This window comes from Trichosurus vulpecula, chromosome 8, assembly GCF_011100635.1.
Source record: "Trichosurus vulpecula isolate mTriVul1 chromosome 8, mTriVul1.pri, whole genome shotgun sequence".
NCBI lineage: Eukaryota > Metazoa > Chordata > Mammalia > Diprotodontia > Phalangeridae > Trichosurus > Trichosurus vulpecula.
In genome coordinates, this window is record NC_050580.1 from 56,277,214 (window position 1) to 56,300,285 (window position 23,072).

Here is a 23,072-nt window from a genome sequence, read left to right on the forward strand (position 1 = left end):
ATGAGGCGTTGGACTAGGGGATCTTGAAGGCACCTTTCGTTTATTTCTAATTCTGTACCAACTCAGCTCAATGAAAGTAGAAAGGATTTCTTGGGGGCAGCTAGGTGGCGCAGTGAGTAGAAAACTGGCCCTGGAGTCAGGAGGACCTGAGTTTAAATCCAGCCTCAGACACTTGACACGTATACCAGCTGTCTAACCTTGGGCAAGTCACTTAACCCCAACTGCCCTGCCAAAAACCAAAAAAAAAAAAAAAAAAAAAGGATTTCTTTACTCTTACTCTGTACTTTTTGGGCTGGAGGTGTGATTTAGTTGCTTTGCTAAACCAATCAGGTGCCTGTAACCATCTAAGCAGAGCTGTCCAAATTACCCTAGAGCATCACAGGGGCATACACAGCAAACCAAGCTTTCTGGGAAGCTAACTGTAATCTGTTGCTATGAAGAGCCAACCCATGATCTGTTCTCAGGACACACTCCTTTCCAAATATCAGGAAATGGAATATTTTTGGCTTGGTTTGAACAATGTGCTTTAGAAATCTAAGTGCTATTATTAAGCTCTGAACAGAGCTTTGTGTTTTGTGGGAAGAGTGGCTTTAATTACCTTCCACTACTCAAATATCTGCGGTCAGAAAGGTGACACTTGTTTTTAGGAGAGATCACATGCATGGCTGTTGACATGTCCAGAACTGATATTGACTAATGAGAACTGGGCAGGAGGGGATGTGCAGTTCAGTCTGACAGCTCCTCTGAAGTGAATGGGAAATGTAATTGTGTTTAGAGCAGAGCTAGCCTTGAAGCCTCGCACATCTGAACATTCAATCAATGCAATCAGTCTGCACAGTCATCTTGGTGCTTTCATCTCTTTATTAATAGTGCAGCCAGTGCTGGCAAGATACGTAGGAATCAGATCCTCCACCTGAAGAGTTTTCTCTAATTCTACCAAATAATACAATAACTGAATAAAGCAAAAGAATCCACCGGGGAAAGCTTGGCAGAAGAAACTTCTAGAAGCAAGGAAACTGCTTGCATACCACGGGATTCTATGCAAGAGACATCATAGGAAGAAAAATGCCTAGTTCCAAGTTACAGAAGATGGAAACTGGTTGGAATGAAGAATTCCAATGGAAGAAAGGAGTCCAATTATGGGACTCTGCCAAGGGATAGAAAGAGTGCAGAGGGATCACTGGACAGAAAAGCCTGAAGAGGCAAATGAATTGAGGTAATCTTAGACACGGCAAGCAGATAATTACGGTTTGGCAGTACTGTGATCACCCTAGAAATTTAAAAGAAACGTAAAGATGTCTTAAGTTTGAACTAGCATTTATGTACCATTCCCTTTTCTATCTATCTACTTTTGGGTTGAAAGTCAGGTTGGTAATATGAACATACTTGCCCTAAAGGGCCCTGAAGACAAGGGGAAATAGCTGTGTGTTGCTGAATAGTATGAGTTAGTTCCATGAGTCAACTCCCATCCCTAAATGTTGACTGACAAAGTACTGTTATTAAAAAGGTGTAAGACTGTGGCGGATGGGTAAGGAAACAGGGCTGAGAGAGGAAAGAATCCAAAGTGAGGTGTGGCCTGATTATACAGTTTGACTGGCAACATGTGAAAAACAAGCAAGGAGACCATAGCCCCCAAAACTTGCTCTTCCTCACATTTACTGAAACAAAGCCACTATGGTTGGGTCTCTAAAACCCTCATTGGACAAAACTACTTGGCCTTTAGCAATCTGAGACCACATCAACCTATATATGTTACTGCAATCTCACCAAAACATGCTAAATAAACAGAATAAAGAAGTGTAACTTTTTCCGTAACAATTCCCATATTTTCAGGAAAGAATCTGATGTGGGACATGAGGCATTCAAGGTTAACTCTGGCGAAAGGGCTGTTCTGATAAGACTTAGGAAATATGCAGAGTGACAGACATTACGATTTGAATTCTCTGTTGCTATTTAGTTTTTAGTTCTTAGTTTGCTCAGAAGCTCAAAATCTTGTGCTTGCTTTAAGTAATATTCCCTTGGATTCTCACTAAAGCATTTGTCCCCTTTAATACAAATGATTTCTGCTGTGCTAAGAGCTGAATCTGTGGCCCATAATTCAGGTGGCATTTACTGCAGCAAGGTCCCTGGAAATCAAAGTCTGAGCTTTACATAAAAAGTTCCTTTATAAAAATACAAAACCCAGTATTGTGAAAATGAAGCGGTCGTGCTCCCCACCAGGGTTGTCTGGGAAGGGCCTTTGCTACCATGCTTGCTTAATGGCACAAGTGAAAAGCTGAGTAAGGCAAACACTTGAAGAGGCAGTCTGCTGTAAACTGTTTGGGGAGGGAAGAGACTGATTGGGGACGTTCAAGATCAGTGAGGACAACATTTGGCTACAGCTATCATGTGACAGCAGAGTCTGGCTACTGCCCTGGGATTCTCATGCCTCCAGCACACCAAGGTCAGGGCCAGAGGACAGAGAGGTCCAAGGATGACTGCCCGGCTGCGCTCTGCTGAGTGTAGCCTCCAACCGTTCTGTGCCGTGGAAACAAGCGCTGTTTGCTTGTTGGCTCCGAAACATTCCTTAATGACAAGTTTAAAAATAAGCTAAGTCATTAGAAAAGAGTTCCTTAGCTTAAAGCTGTTTAAGAAATCTATTCCAACCACTAAGCTACTTTTTTTTTTTTTAAGAGAAGGCGCTCTACACAAATGCTGTAAATAATGAGTATTTCCCACCCACTTGGTACCTAACAGCAACCTAAGTCACTAAGCAGCAGATTGTAATGACACTTGGAAAACAGACACTGATCTTGTGGGATGTATGGCCTCTTCTCATGTCCTCACTTGAAATTTTCCAGCTTTCGTGATGTATTTGACTCCTTTAAATGGCTTATATTTCTCTCCATACATGTCAAGGCGATTTACTTTCAAGCCTGTGTGAAGAGGAAGAAAGGAAGGGAAAGACAGGAAGTGACTATCACACCAGTGTTCCCACTGCATAAATGTGCAGCACAGAATAGATACCAAATAGTAGTTTTGGAGGCTAAACCAAACAAACTGCACCCCACAAAGATGATGCAGCCTCCACTGGGCATCTGCTGTTCACTCACAATGTAGATAGGATTTCAAGGAGTATATTATTTGCTTATTACATATTCTGCTTTTAGGTGCTTGAGCAACATGGGCAGAATTTAGGGTTAGGGTTAGATGCTTGGGCAACACGGACAGGTCAATTAATGCCATAGGCGTCCAAAGAAAAACTGCTTTGCTAATAGGGGTGTGGCTACTTATCAGTGGTACCTGAAAAATTACAGTATATAGTTTAACTTAAAGGAAAATTGAATGGTGACACTTTCTGGAGATAGCCATCTCAGCTACCATGAACTGAGTTCAGCACCTCTCACCTTCCCCAAAACAAAGGACGATCAAATGTAATATCCTCACCTGAAATAGCAAGTTGCTGAATCTTGAACTGAATGTTGAGGCTTGGGTTTTCTTCTGGTTTGGGGGCTCCAGACTGTAAATTCACCAATCCTTTAAGACTTGGGAGCTTCTGGGGAGTAATCTTCCCAACATCCCATGTTAACACCTTATTAAATAAAAACCAAAGTGCAATAGCCTCAGTGAAGCAGTGAGAGATATTCCGAAGTCAAAGTAATAATGCTAGAAGCCTCCTCTATATAAGGATGCTTATTCCCTGAAGTACAATGCAGGGGATGGAAAACTGGACTGGACCCCAGGAAACCTGGATTCTAGACCTGGCTTTGTCACAAGCAGCTAGAAGACTTGGCAAGTTCCAAGGTCTGGGGGCTAATTGGTTCATTTGTACAATGAGGAAATTGGCATCTGTGATCTTTAAGGACCTTCTAACTCACTCCTATCTTCAAGTCTGGCAGCTCAATGACTAAACTACTGAAAAGGACCAGACTCCTCATAAATAACATGGGGCAGTGAATCATTTTTATATTTCTTGTTACTCATATGAAAACCCTTCACTGAAAACACATTCATACAATGAGAAGGAGCTATATATCTTAGAAGGGAAGAAAGGCATATTCTGTGGAAAGTGATACAAAAAGAGACCATAATGAATACTACCTTATATTTACACAGAATTTTTACATCTTAAAAGTGTGGCTTTAGCATTCATTATTTTAATCTAGTGAAAGCTGGAAATCTGGGGAATCAAATGGCATTAAGTACAGGTATTCTGTCTAAGGACCAGCTCTGCTTCCTGATAAAGTTCAGCTGGACCTCTGCCCTTTCTTCTGCTCTGCACCTCAGGCTCCCCAATTCCTCTTTCTGCCAAGCAGCCTCATGACACAACATGTACTCTGGCCTTAAAGGAGGAATGATATGCTTCCTTATAGCTTTCAGGAACTGGGCATATTTGTAATTCTAAGCTACGATGGCTGTTGTAGCCAGAGATTCTTTTAGTGAAAAACTGGAATTGTAAGAAATCTCTTGAAAGAAGACACAGTCACATTGTCCTTTGCATTTACTAAGTCAGTTTTCATCAAGTAATAAAGGAATAAAATTCAAGTTGAATCTTGCTAATGATGACCAAGCTTTTTCCTCCTTTCTGTAAATAGTTTTTGTTATAAGCTCATGATCAGATTAGTAGATATTAACTACTTTGAAATTGGTCACAAATTCAAGCAACAATGCCCCAAAGAATAAACAAAGCATGGATTCCCCTCAGGTCCTCCAGAGTCCAGTCAGACAAGCGCCTTTTTTCCTGCTTGGAAGTTTTTGTGGACAGCGGCATTCTCAGCTTACACACTATTAATGAATGAGAAATTTAGGTTGGAAGAAGACCCTGTGCGTAGCAAACAACTGATTGCCCAGTCACTCTTGGCTATGAATTACAGAGAAGCGGCTTACCTTAGTGACAGGATCAAATGTGTAGCTGCCTTGTGTAGGAGTTAAGTTCATGTTCAGTACGACTTTGGGCATGTGAACAGTCACTGTGATGCCTTCAATGGTTTTCCCCATGTTCTGCTTTGGTCCAATTGTAATATCGAATCTGCCACAAGAGCTGTTCTCCTTAAAGCTGATGTTATGTTTCACGTACACTGGAATTGCCACTAAACTAGAGGCAGGAAAGGGGTGAGGGTAAGAGGGATTATATGGTTACATGAACACACACAAAAAGAGACCCTCCTCTGCCACCCACTGTAGGACCTCAATTTCCTCATCTACGAAATGGGATAGTTAGAATGGCAGCTGCTCTGGTATTGCAGTGCTGGCTACCATACTGGGAGATAAGAGCAAAGAAGCAAGCCCAGCAAGCTGGGACAATTCACACCCCCATTCCCCATGCCCCATACCCCATACCCCTCCAGTTTAAAGACATGGAGATTCCACAGTCAGCCTGTAGAATTTTAAAGGTAAAAGTTCTCCCCTTGTATAACAGGCAAGGCCCTGCTAGTAAGCTCTGTCCTGGTGTTTCTCAGCTCTCTTCTGCTACTTTCAGGGGAGGAATGAACAAATTAGCAAAAAACTTATCTCAAAATGTTTCATCTCAAACTCAGCACAGAGAAAAAGACTGTGAAGTCCGTTCACCAAAGGTTCTTTGGGGACACTTTGGGAATCCTCCATATTTCTGTTAGGCCACAGAATGGGGAAGGATGCTAAAGGACTGCGGGAAGACCCCCATGATCTCTCTTTTCCTGCTGTATAGTTAGAAATGCTGATGCTCAGCTACAGACTTTTAAAAAAGGCCTATCTTCTCTTGCTTTTGCTCTCAATAAAAACTCACCTTTCTGGGTTTTTTTTTTTGTCTTGCTGCCTGCTTACTCAAAAGGGATGGGTTAAAGGAATCTTTTAAGACAAAATATCAACCAGCAGACTGAAACAAAAATGAGTTCAACCCAGGCAAATCAGTATGCATATACTCCTTGTTAAAACAACATACTTTTGTGAGCTGACACGGTAGGAAATGAGTCGGAAGTTTCCATCTGGAGGAATAAATGACAGGACTCTTTCTGACTCCCAGCGTTTGAAACGAATACAGGGGTGGAAGCTGACATCATCTAGAAGCCTTGGGTTCTACAAGAAAAACAGAGATTTGTATCCATTAACTTTTATAGATGAAAGTACAAGGACACATCTTAGGGAGAAGTGAAAAAAGTAAGTGGTTTTAAGTAATTCAAAATGTTAAACATCTTTAATACGCAGTAAAGCAAAATCATTATTACATAGTGAAAAAGACACTAAAAAAATCCTTTGGGGCTGAGTGGCCAGCTTCAGCTATGTCTATAATTCCCAGAATCTTTTCCTTAGGAAGGCCTAGTAATCAGGCAAGGAACCACTTTCTGAGGAGCTGCTCCAGAATTGTTTCAGTAAGACGACATTTGTAATTACTGCTGCCAGGACCAGGACCTGGGAGCAACTCTCATCACTTCCCATGGTCATTCTGGATGCATTAGGACCGCCTGCCATGGACACAAGACTTTGGAGAAGGAGAAATAAAACTTACCATGAAGGAGAGGGAGAGATCAGGCATTCCAGAGAGTTTAATGCAAGCATCAATGACGCCTTGAATTTCTGCAAAGACTGTGGAACCTAAAGCAAGGGAAAGAGACTAAACAGCACAGTTTTGCTAAGATCCTTTGAATCTGGGTCAGTGCTGGGGACATCTATGTATCTAAAGAAACTGAAGATACCCTCTGGGTGTCAAGCTCGATGAAAGCTTCATACCTCAATAAACAGATCAATGAAAAGAAGATCCATTCCATGACCTCACCTTCCTGAATGCCGTGGCCTTTTCCCAACGTGTCTTGGAAGCTAATGTTTCTGAGGAATATCATACCTATCATTTTATTTCACCATCAAACAATTTGGAGGGCTGTTCTACACAGGGGTTACAAATTATCTTCACAACCCGTCTCCTAATAGAATGCGTTATGCTTCTATCACTTCATGACGCTAATGGTCATGACGTACAAAGGCATAATAAATAGCCCTTTGAAAAGATCTGAGCAATGTGGAAGAAAGACGTCAGGGAATACTATGGAGAAGGGGGAAGGAAAGGGTCATATTAAAACTAAAAAGGCTCACTCAATTACACGTGCTTGATAGTCTTTAACTATGGTTCACTAAAATTAAAGCAGAATTCTAACAAAATATGAATGGCTTTTCAAAAAAATTATTTAAATTGGGTCAATGCCTTTTACCACATAGCCTGGGGCATCTCAACTCTGTATTCCACTTTTATCAATTTCTTTATTCTCCCCCCAAATAAGTTCAGAGGCACTTACCTGATTTGTCTATAATTGCATCTATTTCTTCAATTACATCAAAATAAGCCTCATTGTTTGTGTATTTCACACCTGCACGCCGCCATGGGATGTTGGAAAGTTGTCCTGTGGGGAGTGTGTCCCCAACATTACTACTGCCTGGGGATAGGGAGAAGATTAAAAATACCTGCTTGGAACGGTCCTCAGAAAAACCTTTCTCTAGCTTAGTTCACAAAAAAAACTATTAATAGAACATGTACTTTAGTGTTTAATTCTTGGATATGTATGTGTGTGTTCATCATGCATGTGTGGCCTCATGAGCTGGGGAAGAAATGACAGTTTTCAAGATGATTGTTGAAACTTCCACAGTAGCATGATCAAGTTTTGAGAGAACAGAAAACAGGACACATGGTCCTCCTCCCTGTGCCAAACCAGGCTGTATTCCTTTACTTTATCTCCTGCTTCCTGAGTGTTAACAGTACACTAACCTGATTCCAGGAGCTAAACAAAACTTCAGCCTACTGCCATGGACAGAAGAAGGGGCTGGTTGTTTCAGCACTTTCTATAAAGATTGTCTTCACTGAGAATCAAGTGATAACTAGGTTCTTTGGTATTAAGGCCAATACTACAGGGATGCAGGCAGGCAGAGCCCCAGGCAAGGTCAAAAAAGAGTAACATTCTTTTGCTACCTTGCCTTAAAAGCAATCCAGTCACGAGTGTGAGGATATAGCTGTCCTTCAAGAAAGGCAGAGTGGTGGAATAGAAGGAATAGAAGGAGGACTAGGAATCAAGACACCTGGAGAAGAATCCCCGCCCCCCCCCCCCCCCCAACTAAGTTTACCAGCTTGCTTCTTGGCCTTAGTTTCCTCACCTACAAAATGGAAGTTGAAATAGAAGGTCTCTGAAAGTCATTAGCATTCGATGATTCTAAGTCAATCTCAGCCTTCAGTTCTACATTTGTAAAATGAATCTATTTGCATTTTATCTCTTGTTTGCAATCCTTTAAAGCCCTGGATAATTTTTTTTTGAAGGGGGGAAAGCAGGGCAATTGGGGTTAAGTGACTTGCCCAAGGTCACACAGCTAGTAAAGTGTGTCAAGTGTCCGAGGTTGCATTTGAACTCAGGTCCTCCTGACTCCAGGGCCGGTGCTCTAATCACCGCGCCACCTAGCTGCCTCAGCCCTCAGTAATTTTGATCCGGCAGCTAGGTGGTCCAGTAGATAGAGCACCAGACCCGGAGTCAGGAAGACATCTTCCTGAGTTCAAATCTGGCCTCAGACACTTAACTAGCTGCGTGACCCTGGGCAGGTCACTTAACCTTGTTTACCTCAGTTTCCTCATCTGTCAAATGAGCTGGAGAAGGAAATGGCAAACTGCTCCAGTATCTTTCCCAAGAAAAGCCCGAATGAATTCAATTAGAGCCTGACACGGCTGAAACAACTAAACGACAGCAACAATCCTGATAGGTTGAAGTGTTGTCGTTGGCAGCGTGACATTTAATCACTAGATGGCCTGGAGTCCGAGGTGTGTTTTCCTTTTCTTTTAGCTGTGGTGATTTGTAGAGGATCTTGATCAGGGCCATTTTCTGTGTGCATTCAGGAGTTGTAAATTGTAACTAAAGCTAATTGAGCTAGTTAGTTCACATTCAGCCTAACGCTAGTCAGCCGAGCTAGAGGAAATGCGTAATAGCCAATGTAGGCCCAAATATCAGAATACCCACTCTCCAGGTGTGAACTACTTAATGTTCAGTCATACAGAAACAAGCGACATCCAAGAACCAATATGTAATCATCTGTAATTTCTTACTGAAGTTCCTCTTGGCCTCATGCTAAACAAGGACCTTCAGCATTCTCTCTTAGCATCTCTTACATCTATTCCTTTTTTTTCCATCTCTTCTACTCCCACCCTTGTTCAGGCCATTATCATCCCCTCACACCAAGACCAAGGCTTTTGCTTCTTAACTCATCACCAGCCTTCAGTCTCCCCAAACTATTTCATACTACTGCCGGAAAACTACTCTGGTCATGAAATGTTTCTAAGTTGAAAAAAAAAATTCCAGTGGATCTATGCTGCATTTGGCCAGGGATCAACAACTTTATATGAAAGAAGAAGAGCCATTATTTATTACATTCTTAGACGAACCCTAACTTTGAGAAGAGTAGCTTTGTATATGTCATGTGGCACACAGCACGATCTGAAGGGGATGCTGGGTTCTCCAAGGAAGTGTCAGGATATCACAAACTCGGAAAGGGTCTTGCCAAGGTGGAAAGACTCCAAATGTGAACTTGGTGACAGACTATGTTTATTGTCTGAAGACCAGCCCAGGTAAGTCCAGAGAAGCTCATCCTCCACTTAGACGCAGGATGATATGGGGATTTTTTTGTCCTCAGCAACTCCAGAATAGTATTTACTGAATTGTAAAGAGATTATGATCTAAATTGGTAGGAGTATACAACACAAAATTACAGATCCTTGAAACACTGGAACAAAAGCATTTATTAATGTGTGCTTTTCCCCTTCAATTAATGCCAGAGGTATTTTATACTACTTGGTTCACACTTTTTAAAAAATTGTGCTTAATTTGTACACGTTAACGTACCAGATTACTAACATGTATGCTTCTGTGCATCATGAGGAGTAAAACACAGTAGAGAAGGGACAGGTTTTTAAAGGCCATTACCTATAGAGAATCACTAAGTCTCCAAAGTCACACGATGATAAGTATAAATTCTAAGATGTTGTTCTGTAATTGATTTTAAAAAAGAATTTGACCCAAAAGAGCAAACTGCCGCTGTGAAGAAGGTTCTCCTCAGACAAGGTCTATCTTATGGGAATATTCACATTATCACAGACTCTATCATGATCACAGTGCCAGTTTTGTTCAGCCCTCCTCTGAATACAGAGCTCATGGGTGGTGCTAGACAAGGAAGTGAGACAACAGTATTCCCCAAGGTCGTGGAAGATCCTACGTTCCTTCTGGTAGTGAGGGTCTCCAAATGCTCCTATTTGCCAATGACATTATAGTATTTACACTGTGAACTAAGAATCTACACTGGAGAAACAAAGATAAAAACTCATGCTGTTCAAACTGTGACATGCAACTGGACACAGCCTATTAAGTTAGTTTATCAATACATGTATCTGAGATAAGTACTACAGACGGATAATGAACTAGGCCTAGGATAGAGGAAGAAATGGTGCTGGATTACATCTGGGATAGTTTACACACACACACACACGTGTAGCTTTCAATGATTCCCAAACTGTACTACCAAGTTGTTTGTTGTTCAGTCATTTCAGCTGTATCTGACACTTTGTGATTTGAATTTGGGTTTTCTTGGCAGAGATACCAGAGTGGTTCACCATTTCCTTCTCCAGCTCATTTTACTGATGAGGAAATTGAGGCAAACGGGGTTAAGTGACTTGCCCAGGGTCACACAGCTAGTAAGAGTCTGAGGCCACATTTGAACGCACAAAGACAGTCTTCTTGACTATCCACTGTGCCATCTAGCTGCCCACACTACAAAGGTACACCTTTACACCTTTAGTGCCAATCAGTGATGCTATAAAAACGAACACCACAATCCTAGAATAATTAACATTATAGATAATCGAAAGGGCAATGGAAATATCCACTGTGGGTGTTAAGCTGGCTATGGAATTTACTAATCAATACATATGCTCAAAGTTAACAAGTGATATTACTCTAGGAAAAGGAGGTAGGTTGGTCATGTAGTAAAAATGAGACACAGAGAGAACAACTGGAGACATTTCTATTTTTATGTTAGCAGCATATAAGCTCCTTTTTGTATCTGTGTTGATGTATTTGTTTTGATTTATATTACATACATATGCATATACATATGGACATGTGTATGTATTCAAGTACTATGTTAAGGCTTAACAATAATAAAGGCTTTTTTCAATTCATTTATCCATTCTATTGTATTCTAAAAAAAATGCGTTTGTTTTGCTAATTAATTCTAACATGTTTATTATGTCTTGCCTATTAGATGTTAAACTCCTCTAGGTAAGAGATCACACCTTAAACTTCTTTGTTGACCCAAATACAGTGCCTTGCATATAGCGGGTCATTAATAAATATCTGCTGACTGATCAGGCCCAGATTTTTGAAAATAACAATAATTTTAGCTCAGGGTACCAAGGGTGCCAAGAATACTTTTTAAAAAAAGGACTTTCATAGTTGTGTAGCATATATGATATGCTGCTTTATGAAATCCTTGTAGAGGTATCTCAGTTTCAAAACCCTTTTCTGAAAATATTCCCAAGAAACTGAGGCAGACAGAGGTTAAGTGAGTTACATAGGGCAGATTTGGACTCAGGTCCGTCTTCCTGACTCCCAGGCGCAGATCTCTAACCTCTGTGCTACCTCAGTGGAAATGCATTATATGACATTTCTTCTAAGAAGTCACATACTATGACCCACATTATCCTCAAATGCAGCCTCTGAAGTCTCCCCAAAGGAGCCCTGATAAATGTAATGTATATAGCAGCGTATACTTTGCTTTTGGTGGATGAATTTAATGAACACAAATCCTTGTCTGAGGACAGTAATAGAGTGCAAACAGTAACAGTGTTGTGATATTGGAGGAGACTAGAATCGATAACATCTGACATTTCAAAAACTTTTATAAAGAAACAACAAAAATATTTGGTTGGTTGGAGAGTAAGCTCCTCACATACACAGACTGTTTGGATGCTGAACTATTTGTTCAATCAATACAGCACTACTGTTAACCACTGTCCCTTAAAAAGTATCTACATATGCTGCTGCATATACTGGACCCGTGGTCAAAATCTGTTTAGCTTTAATAATGTTGTATTTTTTTTAGGGGGGGAAGGCAGGGCAATTGGGGTTAAGTGACTTGGCCAAGGTCACACAGCTAGCAAGTGTGTGTCAAGTGTCTGAGGTCCTCAGGTCCTCCTGACTCCAAGGCTGGTGCTCTACTCACAGTGCCACCTAGCTGCCCCGTATGTTTCTTTATAAAACAGTATTTTCATTTTATAGCTTTCAGTAGAACACTTGACCATACCTGTAATAGAATTGACAACCGAGCGCAGAATTGTGGGTGGTTTAATCAGTTCTTTTAAGATGTTAGATTCAGTTGCCAGAGGAAATCCGTTGTCCAACATTTCTTCCAAGAGCTCATATACTATGACCACATTATCCTTAATTGCAGCTTCTGAACACTCCCCAAAGTAGTCCTAACAAAATGTATATAATAATGTATGAAGGAAAGTGAATTCATTTTATTTGTGATAGACAAACTTACTTGAATGAACAGAAATCCCTATCTAAGGGCTGCAATAAAGTACAAAACATAAGAAACACGTTTAGTTATGATTCTACGTATTGTTCTCATCACTAGTAACATCTTGGTAGTACTTTTCAGAAGAGTTAAGACAACTAATTTCCATTAAATCTCACCAATTTACGAAATAACACTTTATACATGAGCCAAGTCTTGCATATAAACAATGATTATGTTGGGGGGGGTTTGGGGAGGGCAGGGGGAGAGGGCATTAAAAAGCACATGTGTGAGCAGCCTTATTTGCAGTACTCTTTAATAGACAAGAGGGATGAGGCCTTGACCTGTGATTCCATTGGTGCATGGAACTCTTGGTGAGGACCCTGTCTACCAGTGCAGGTTGGCATCTTCTCTGCCAACTTAAGAGCTTTAGATAGTGGCCTAAATCATGGAAAGGTTAAGTGACTGGGATGGAACTCAAATCTTTGTGGGTTTACTACTCACTAAGCCTCTAACAGAAGGTATAAAGGTTAAACAAGACTTTAGAGCAGAGGCTTAACAACTTAAGAACATTATCAACACTTAGGTGTCTTTCTATCCTGTGTCTGTAAAATCTTTACTAAATCAATTTAAGACATAAATGATAAATAACCAACCTGAAAAGTGTCTGCGACTCGATGCAGAAACTCAATGACGAAGAGCGGTGGCACCTCTGTTTGTATGACGGACACAAAGAAGAGTTTGTCCCTATAGATGCTGATGAGGTAGTGGTGAGGTGTTGAGATGACAGGTGGCACATTCTCAACATCAGCAGCTTTTTCCTGGGCTTCAAAGAAATAGTCACAGACAGACTGGCTCACGACACTCTTCCAATGTTTTTCCAGGAAGATGTCCCCGGAACAGTTGATGAGAAACAGACTGTGGATCATGTTCTGGAGGAAGAAGGTTTAAAACTCTTCTCATCAACTAATATTTACTAAGGGTTTACTTTCTTTTTTGTAGTTGAAAAATGCCATTATTATAGACCCTTATCTTTTCTAGTTATTTTATGTGAAATTATCTACCTAGGAAACCACCTGAAATATCATGCAGGGGTCTCAGGAGGGTCTTAGGAATGGGCCAACAGTCTGATCATTTAGTAGAGCACTACTGAATGTTAAATCACAAAAAATTAACACTGGGAGGAACATTATGGATCTAGCTTAGCCCAGAGGCCTCAATATGTAGAATAAAACTATTCACATAAATTTTGTAGTGTTTAAACAATACTACTTTGTTTTTGTTGATCCCTATTCATGATTTCATTGCAAGAGGGAACTCCCCATGAAAATATCTTCTACCAATGAAGGTTGGCAACTGTTCTGCATCTTAGTCTTCAGAGTTTTCTGGAGACATTAAGACATTAAAACAGCTTACCCAAGGTCAGTCACACAGACAGTATATTTCAGAGGTAGAACACGAACCTTCTGACTCTAGGACCATTTCTATTCACTTTGCAGTGATTCCTCTTGAACGATATTGCCTAGAATATTTTGAATAGTTATCAAATAACACTCAACAGTACGATAAAAATCACAGTTTTGGTGACCATGGGATGTTAATACATAAGTATAATTGCAACGAATAGTTTAGAGGGCTTAGTCTTTAAGAATAGTAGGTAAAATGGCTTCAGAGTCTGCAGAATGGAAGAGATTAACATCAGCTACCTGCTAAAATTTTCTTCTTGATCCAATCAGAGGGTTTGTCTCTCAGACTTGCTTTCAGATACAGTCTTATACTTCTGTTTGGGTGTGGCTCTAGAATACATGGGCTTAATGCAGAAACTCATTAGTCAAAGAGTTTCTATCAAGAATAAAGGATTCATGGTTTATATTTTGTTTTTATTTTTTGGAAAATCTTTTGGAAACCTTGGCTGAAGATTACTACTTTTTGTTTCTTTAAAACAAATATTCTTGATGAAAGATACATTGGAATGATAAATTTTATAAAATCATTTGATGCAACACATGCTAAATCACACAACCATCAAGCTGGAAAGGACTTTGGAAGGCCCCTGGTCCAAATTTCTCATTTCATAGATAAAAAAACTGAGGCCCCAAGTAATTTATCCCGTGCATATTTTAAAACCATACAAGATTCCTTGAAAGATGTCATATGAGATAACTTTGACAATTCATTGATTATAAATATCAAGCCAGGCATAAAACAGATACGTGAGCTTGCAAATAGGATTTGCCAGCAGAGTCCAAGTGGAAGAGAGATGCTCTATAGAAGGTGAGGCCCACTACATATTCCTTATAGCAGATTATACTGGGTAGATGGAATGAAGACATAGAAAAATGCAGAGGATTTTAAATTAAATCATAATCACTCAAAATGAGCATCTAGCATAGCTAGATGATCTACCAGAAAAAATCAAGTGGATGAAGAATGTCTCTTTAAAAAAAAATTTTTTTTTTTATTTTGAGGGGGGAAGGCAGGGCAATTGGGATTAAGTGACTTGCCCAAGGTCACACAGCTAGCACATGTGTCAAATGTCTGAGGCCGCATTTGAACTCAGGTCCTCCTGACTCCAGGTCTACTCACTGCACCACCGAGCTGCCCGGAAGAATGTCTCTTGTTTGACTATGACACTATAGACAGCACAAATAAAGCCTAAATAAACTAGTCTGTCTGTTCATCTATCTATCTGTCTATCTCTTGAATAATTCAAATGGAGAATGAACTTGGCCTTAGAGAGGAAGAGAGGAGACCCGACTGTCTTTGGGAACCTGGAGTCATTAAAAGTACTGCTCAAGATAATAAGAACAAAAGATGGTCAACTGGCACCTTTTGTTCTTAAATCAGCCACATTTCCCAATCTGTTCCGCACCCTCCCCTCTGCTCTGGAGCCACCTCTTATAACAAAGAATAGAAAGAGAAATTCAAACAGCACAGCAAAACTAATCATTAAATCAGCCAAGTCTAACACTGTATGGAGTGTTCCTTAGACAAATTTACTCCCGTCTCCCCCAAGGCAGACAGAAGTAGGTTCTCATCTTGGGGCCAAGTTGGCTGTAACTTAGAATTTTTTATTGCTTGGTTTGTTATTATTATTGTTTCCCACACTTTTATAGTACTTGTATATGTTACAACCTGATCAAACACCAACATTCAAGTGATGTTATATGACTACAAAGCATGGGATATAGTATAGGAAGAATCAAAATTATGGTTCACTCAGAGATGCAATGGAGAAGTGGGTGTAAAAGGGCTGTGGCATACTAGCAATGAAGAAACGTACATAAGAAGCAGCATAAAAGACATTAAAGAGACATATGACTAGAAGAGGATATGCACTAGGCAGGTAGTGAGAGAAAGGAAAGGCTGATAGAGAACTTGTGTTCCACTAGCACCCATGCAATGAGTGATCCCAGAGCAAAGATTCTTAAACCTTCTCCATATCATGGACCCCCTTTGGCAATCTGGTGACACCTATGCAATTCTTCTCAGAATGAGTTTTTTTTAATTGAAGGGAAAGCTGAATTTCAATTGTAGGTTAATGAAAATAAAGAAATATGTTTTTCTTTTCCATCCATATTCATGGACTTCCTGAAATCTATCACTGGACCATCTGGAGGTCAACAGAGCCTGGTTAAGAACCTCTGTCCTAAAGGAAAGAACACCACCATGTTGAATATTGAAGCATGCCTAAGCTTTCTTGGTCCTAATGTGTCTGGAAAAAAAATAAACCCTCCTGAGGGTCAAAGAAGTTCAAATTTGGCTTTTATACTAAACAGCTGAGAAGCGTAAGAATGATGCTTTAAACTTAGTACTAAAGATAACAGTGATAAATCTGGACTATTTGGCTGTATTGTACTCTGCAGAGACCCTGAATAACTGCCAGTAAAAACAGCTTTTATGTTAGGAAGATTTTCCAGGATGGAATTCTTTGACTACAAAATTAAACTAAGAGAGAGATGATAGAGCTCTGACCCTAAATTGAGAAACTCCAGAGTTTCTTTAGTGCACTGTGGTAAAAGAAGCATGGATTCATTTGAAGACCATTGTTTGGTTTATGTTGAGTGGTTAAGCAGATACCCCATGTCAGATTTTGCAAATATAAAATGGAGAATGTATAAAAAGCCTAATAGAACACCAGAGGTTATGTTCAAAACCACCTGAACAACTGTAACACAGATTGTCATACATGTTAAAGTAAAATGGCCACAGTGAAGAGTATCTATGGTAACTGGTTATTTTTCACTCAGCTGATTTTTCTTCTGGTCTACATAACCAATGTAATATTCTGTGGAGAGCTAGGCTCCTCAAAGCCTACCCTGATCCCTTGTCATGGTGAAGAGGTAAACTTGGACTCTTGAGGGCTATGGTAATAAAGCACAAGCTTTGGCAGGTCCTACCAGGCTGGAAAGGTTTGGGGCCCAACAATGTGCTATATGTCCATGTGAAGATGAACCTAGCTAAGTCTGGAGTGGATCACCTCTAGAAGATTGGTAGGTCATGAATTTTTTCAGCTATAGAAACTCATGAAGATGATATAGTAAGGGGTAAGGGCTTACAATCTATGTTGGTAAATGGGAGTAAACACATCACAGAAATAAGATTCTTGAAGTACTAAAGGTATTATCACTTAATGGAAACAGCAGCTCCCAAGCCTCAACTGTCTATAAAGTTGAAATTTAGGTTTTCCACTCATTCTTCCAGGCAGTTATCTCTCGCTGGTGATAGTGAATATCCCATTCCAAAAGGGGAAAATGTTCAGACTATCAACTCATCTGATTTCGCCAAATCTCTCTACTGATTTCTTTTTTCACATGTTCTCCCAGGGGCTTAACTTTCCAAAGTTCTGTCATATATTTTACAGTATCACAAATAGGAGCTCACATGTATGGTGTTTTAGAGTTTAAAAACCAATTTTAGCCAATTTTCATGAACAGTTTCCGATAATAGTTTATAAGTTACATGAACTTGATGGAATACTTGCAATTTTTATCCTTGGAAATAATGCTGAACTTGGAGTCTGCCCGTTACTAACTTTAAGATCTAGGACAAGTCACCCAGATCCTAGGGGGGAAAAATCAACTAGTGGACACATAAATTAGAAACTGTACAATAACCTTGTGGAGATGACATGATACATCATTGTGCTGCATGAGATAAATATGAAGAATATGGAGGTCTTTAAGACGATTCAAACAAATAAGAGTTTAGAAAAAGCACACCCAAAGAAATAATATGCATTGACTATAACTGTATGAATGAAAAAATGGCAACAAAACTCAAGTTAGCCACAAGGGACAATGCTGATACTGTTTGTTAAAGCCTTCCTTTCTTTTCACAGATGGAGAATTATAAAGACGTATAATTGCTTTTTTTGCATTGTTTAGTTTAACAGTTTTTAGGTGTATGTATTTCTTTTTGTGCCTCTCTCTTTATTCTATTAAAATAGAGCATCAATAAAAAGATTTTAAAAATTCCTCTTGCACTGTCACTTAGCTCTTTTCTATTCCATCTGCTGCCATTTTTAAGTTCAAGACATTAGCCTCCCAAATAGTCTCCAAACCTCCCATCTCCCTACACAGCTATGAAAACATCACTGCAATGACTTCTCAATGCCCAATGCAGTGTGGGGCAGTACATAAAAACACTAGATCTGGAAGACGGGTTTAAATTTTATTTTTGACACTTATTAGTGTCTAGGTTTTTATACATTCTTCAGTAGGAATTATATTGGAAAATCTTCTAAAAAGTGTCTTCTAACATACAGCATTCTTGTGATCTTGCCTTTCCTATTTCTCCTCTGATCACTTCTCCAAACAGGGCTACTGGCACAACCTTATGCTTTCCCCTCTCTCCACCCAAGATTAGACCCTACCCTTGTTAAAATCCTACCCATACTTTAAAGGCTCCCTCTGAAATCACTTAATGGGGTTCATTCACACGGCTTACAGGACACCTAGCATGTCCTGCCTCAAACTACAAAAAAACCCAGCATTTTAAGCACTTGAGTGCAGAGCACTATGTACACAGTAGTGAAGATGTAAAGTTTCAATAAAGACAAAGCTTGGGCTTCAAGGAGTTTACAATCAAGGAGATAAAATAGTAACAGACATCTAGAATAGGTAATATAGTACAGTAGAAAGAATGCTGAACTCAGATGTAGGAGAAACCAGGGTCCATATCCTACCTTTGGCACTCACTTAACTTGTCCAAGCCTCAGTTTCCTCATTTGTAAAATGGGCATAATAATACTTCTACTTCTTTATAGAAGTGAAAATACACAAAGATATTTTGTAAAACACCATGTCATAATACTGCATTGGTGGCTAAGGTGGGACTTTTTTACTGGTTTAGAAGGCTAAATTGTCTTTGATTGAACCTTACTAGGTGCAAAGCCCCAAACCCCTAATTACTAGGTGCCAAGCCTATGTGGGTGTGAAGCCCTTAGGGTCCTAAGGGGAGTTGCTAAGACCAGTAGGTGCCTAAGTTCTGGTCACTCAGTTTGATGACATCCAAAGACTATAAAAAGAGAGGACAGAGCTATTTGCTTGAGGATCTTACTCCTGGAGGAGTGTTGGTGGGACTCTGGGCAGCAGCTGTAAGAGCCTCCCAGCTAGTAAACCCAGATGTTGATGGTTTCTTGGTAACTATGAATTGTATTTGGTCTTTTTATAATGAATGTTTGTAATTTGTTTGTATTTGCTCTGAAATTCAGGGTGCTGGCTTTTTCCCCTGAACTAAGTGAATGATATTTATGTGTTGGACTGAAATAAGACTGTTAACCCCTTAACATTACTTGCCTTAGTAAAGCAGATCAAAAGAACCTGTGCTGGCAGTGTCCTTCTTGTTGGGCTTGTGTTGCTTTCACCCCCACAATAGCTGCTAGCCGAATTGTTGTAACAAATACATAATTACATAATAATTTTGTGTAATGTTTGAGAACAAAGCATTTTTTATGGAAAGGCTTTTAAAAGAAAACTTTCTAAGTACTAGGAATACCCTGAACAAAGGTACAATATTTTAAGCGGGCAGGTGCCTTTGGGGGTGTGTGTGGTCCATCCTGGGGGGCCTTTGATGTGGAAGAGACTGAACTTTGGACTTCATAGGCAGATTTCTGAGAAGAATGAGTTCCAGCAGTCCTATTTTAGGTCCTGGGAAGGAGAAGGGGAGATCTGAAGGCCACTATTGCAATAGTTCGGGGCTTCACATCCATCCAAGCATCCAAAGAAAGCTCACCTGTAAGGGCATCTGGCCAACTCCCCTAGGGGCTGCCCTCATTCTCCCCATTAAGAGCAGAGACACTCCATTCCTCTGCTCCTCTGACCCCCCTCAGTTCTGGCACCCTCTCCTGGGGCTCGGCTGCTCTGCTTGGAGTCTAGACTCTATCCTGCCAGGTCACGATTCATATCTCACCGAGCCACCCTCCAAGAACTCCAGTCCTTCTTAGAGCTGGCATCCATCCTGCTGAAACCCTTTCCACCCTCCTTTCCAAAAGGCTGTTCCTAGGAGAACAATAATCCAATCCACACTGCCACTGCTATTGTCAAAGGCATGACAAATCAACTATCCTGTCCTTCGGTCAAGCATTTATCAAAGGCTTACTTTGTTCGGGAACCTGCTTTCAAGTGTAGTTCAATATAGTGCAATCCTAGGGGTATTTGTATGATGCTGAACAAGTGTGCTCCAGTGCCAGCTAACCTTCATGATAATTAAAGTGCCGCTTTTGAAACTAACTGTAAAATATTGAAAAAATGTAATGTGTATGTGGGGATTTTACATTATTTTGGGGGGGCCTGCTAGGGCAAGGAGCCCTTCACTGGACCAGAAGTTATGGGATCCTGGCAAGGGATACAAAGAAAAGCACACATGAGGGCTCCTCTTGAAGCCCCCAAACTACCACTCCCTTGGGGTCACTCCCCTCCAAGTGCTGTCACCTAGGTGCTGAGCCGAGAGATGGCGCTGGGGAGACAACGCCGGCCGGGATCCTGAGTTCAAATGCTCCAGTGACTCTGGGCAAGTCCCCGACCCTGCCCGTTTCCTCACCTGTAAAGTAAGGATTATAACGGTGCCTACCCCCCCCCCCCGGGTTGTGGGGCTTTAAAGTCCCGTAAGGAGGCTCCCTATGATGGTGGCGGGAATAATAATAGCAACAGTCATCATCACGGTCCCCCGTTGCACGCCTCTCATCTGTACCATTTTTGTGTCCCAGGCATACAGTTGGCGCTTAATAAGCGCTTGTAGATTGGTTTATTGAAGCACAGAGGTCGCTGGGACACGTCCTCTGACCGGGCGGGCCCGGAGGCCGCGTCAAGGGGCTGGAGCCCGGCAAGGCCCCGGCGCTGGCCAGGAGGAGCGGACCGCATCCGCTGCCTTTCTCCGAGACCCTCTCCCCTCACCTGCCCGGGGCACGGCCCTTCCCCGCAAAGCTGGGTCCCGCAGGAGCCGCCCCGCCCTTCCCCAGAGGCGCTAATGAGGGAGTGGCCGGGAGGGGCACCGCCCCCGTCTCCGAGACCACCCCCCCAGGCGCCCCCTCTACGTGACCCCGGCCCCTGCAGCCGCCCGGACTGCCCGCCTCACTTACCCCGAGGAGCCGGGCGGCCCGAACTCAGGCCCGGACCCGTTCCGGAAGGAGGCCGCCGGCTCAGAGGCTGCGGCGGCGGCGGCGAGGGCGGCGGGGACCTCACCGCCCGGGTGTCTTGCTCACTGCCTGAGGGAGGGCTTCGCTGCCGCCGCGCTCCGACCGCCTTCTGGACGGGATGCTTGAGCAGAGCAAAGGTCTCGGAGGGCCTAGGGCGCGCTCCATCCCGAGGCAGAGGCTTAGGGGCCGGTGGACGGGTGGCTCCCTGCCTTCAGGCACCCGGGGCTGCCCACCTGCATATTCCTGCCCCTGTCTCGCCAAGGCCCGGCTTGGGGGGCGGAGCGAAGAAGGCCGGGGAGGCCCCCTGACCCAGGGGCGGGGCGAGCTCGCGGGGCTGGGAAGGGAGGGGCTCACGCTCGTGCCTAGCTGGGAGCGAGGGCACCCGGGGCCGGCCCTCTGGAAGGCCGGGGGAGGAGGGAGGAAGGGGGCGTGGCTTGGGCGTGGCTTAGGGCGGGGGAGGGGCGCTTCTGTGGCTAGGGGCGCCAGAGTAGGGGAGGGAGCGCGAAGATGGCAGCGGCAGACGAGGAGCCGCAGGCTAAAAAGCCGAAGGTGGAGGCAAAGCCGCCGCTGAGGTGAGCGCCGCTGGGCGGGGAGGGGCTGCACGTGGGCCGGGAAGAGCCGGGCCGCGGGGCCGCCCCGCGAGGCCCCGGGCGGCTCGGAGCCAATCAGCGCGGCCGTGCGAGGGGAGGGGGCTAGGCCCGGCCCCACGTGGGCGCCCCCGCGCTGCGTTCAGTCCGGGCGCGGCAGAGCGGAGCGCGAGACGGGCTGGTCCTGGGTCCCGGGGGCAAAGGATGCCGAAGGGTGACCGGACGGTCCTGGCGTCCGCTAGGTCGGCGCGTGTGCAGACCCCGGCCGGCTCTCGAGTGCCTTTGGGGAGGAGCGAGCAGAACCAAGTCCATTTCAGTTCAGCTGCTGGAACCTGCGCCGCAGGTCCCTCTAGTTAAACATTAGTCTCTGCTGCAATCGTGCTCCCCATAAAAAAAAGTTACATATTCATCAGCTCCTAGATAATAAAGGGAATGCTTGCACCCTAAGGCTTATCGACTTCTCGCTGCCACGCGATGGCAGAGAGATTGGGAGCCAAAAACGGGCGTTTCCGACTATTGAGAACTAGCCAATCAAGGCCTCTGTGTGTGTGTGTGTGCGTGTCACACAAATGAATGAGAAGAGACTTTTTAGACGCCCCCTCCCCTTCTGTGCTCGGCATCCCCTTCCCCACCCATTCTATCTAAAGTTTGGAAGAGGCAAAACTGGGAACATGCAAACTTGTGGGCTTAGAATGTGCTTGCGAGCAAGGAGGGCTGTTCACACGTGTATTCTAGTCCCGACTCGGCACCGAGATCTTAGCAAGTAGCATACTGTTCCTGAGCTTCGGCATTCAGTGGCCACGAAACAGGAACGTGGCCCGCTTGCTTACCTCTCAGCGAGATAAATGTGAAAGCACTTGGAAACCATATGCCTTACAAATGTAATTGTTGTTCAGTCGTGTCTGAATCTTTGTGACCCCCATTTGGGGTTTTTTTGGCAAAGTTACTGGAATGGTTTGCAATTTCCTTCGCCAGCTCAGTTTTACAGATGAGGAAATTGAGGCAAACGGTAACTTGCCCAGGGTCACCCAGCGAGTGAGTTTCTGAAAGCTAGATTTGAATTCAGGAAGATGAGACTGCCTGACTCCAGGCGGGCCACTATATCGGCTTGAGCTAAAGGGGAAGGGGTAATGTTGAATGAATCATTTTTACAGGCTGAGAATGATTTTGAAAACTCAGCGCCTGTCCCATGGGAGGTGCTTAATAAATGCCCATTGACTGATTCAGTATAGGGTCATTGGAAAAGAGCACTGAACCTGGAGTTCTTCAAGTCCCCCGAATTGAATACTGGCTCTGCACTGAGCAAATCTTTTAACCTTTCTGGTCACAGTTTCCTCATCCACAAAATGAGGAGG

At 42.7% G+C, this 23,072-nt stretch overlaps 2 protein-coding genes across 5 annotated transcripts in view; one reads left to right on the plus strand and one right to left on the minus strand.

The window, feature by feature from the left end:
- Window positions 1-841: 841 nt before the first annotated feature.
- On the minus strand, window positions 842-21,675 carry AP3M1 (adaptor related protein complex 3 subunit mu 1). 4 transcript variants are annotated; one of them, XM_036735184.1, is made up of 10 exons: window positions 21,074-21,176; window positions 13,956-14,014; window positions 13,149-13,424; window positions 12,277-12,448; window positions 7,245-7,382; window positions 6,464-6,549; window positions 5,900-6,033; window positions 4,867-5,074; window positions 3,427-3,571; window positions 842-2,915 (listed from the first exon to the last, which is right to left on the minus strand). In XM_036735184.1, the coding sequence occupies exons 3-10, from the start codon at window positions 13,419-13,421 to the stop codon at window positions 2,815-2,817; spliced, it is 1,257 nt and encodes a 418-aa protein (XP_036591079.1). In that variant the 5' UTR covers window positions 13,422-13,424; window positions 13,956-14,014; window positions 21,074-21,176; the 3' UTR covers window positions 842-2,814. The 4 variants fall into 4 exon arrangements, with proteins under 4 accessions (XP_036591079.1, XP_036591081.1, XP_036591078.1 ...); XM_036735186.1 differs by having other exon boundaries at window positions 13,909-14,014; XM_036735183.1 differs by lacking the exon at window positions 13,956-14,014 and having other exon boundaries at window positions 21,074-21,675.
- ADK (adenosine kinase) overlaps window positions 21,567-23,072 on the plus strand; it is a 629,414-nt gene continuing 627,908 nt past the window's right edge. The window contains exon 1 of the mRNA XM_036735188.1: window positions 21,567-21,702. Coding sequence (XP_036591083.1) covers window positions 21,638-21,702 — 65 coding nt within the window. The 5' untranslated portion in view covers window positions 21,567-21,637. The remainder of the gene's footprint in view (window positions 21,703-23,072) is intronic.

What these genes read in the sequence shown, in the direction of transcription:
- AP3M1 (XM_036735183.1), bottom strand. Translation starts at nt 13,421, where the DNA reads ATGATCCACAGTCTGTTTCTCATCAACTGTTCCGGGGACATCTTCCTG. An exon ending in TGCAATTATAGACAAATCAG is followed by an intron (nt 6,550 to 7,244) that starts GTAAGTGCCTCT and finishes CCCTTGCTTTAG; the next exon opens with GTTCCACAGTCTTTGCAGAA. An exon ending in TCAGCAACTTGCTATTTCAG is followed by an intron (nt 2,916 to 3,426) that starts GTGAGGATATTA and finishes CTCTTCACACAG; the next exon opens with GCTTGAAAGTAAATCGCCTT.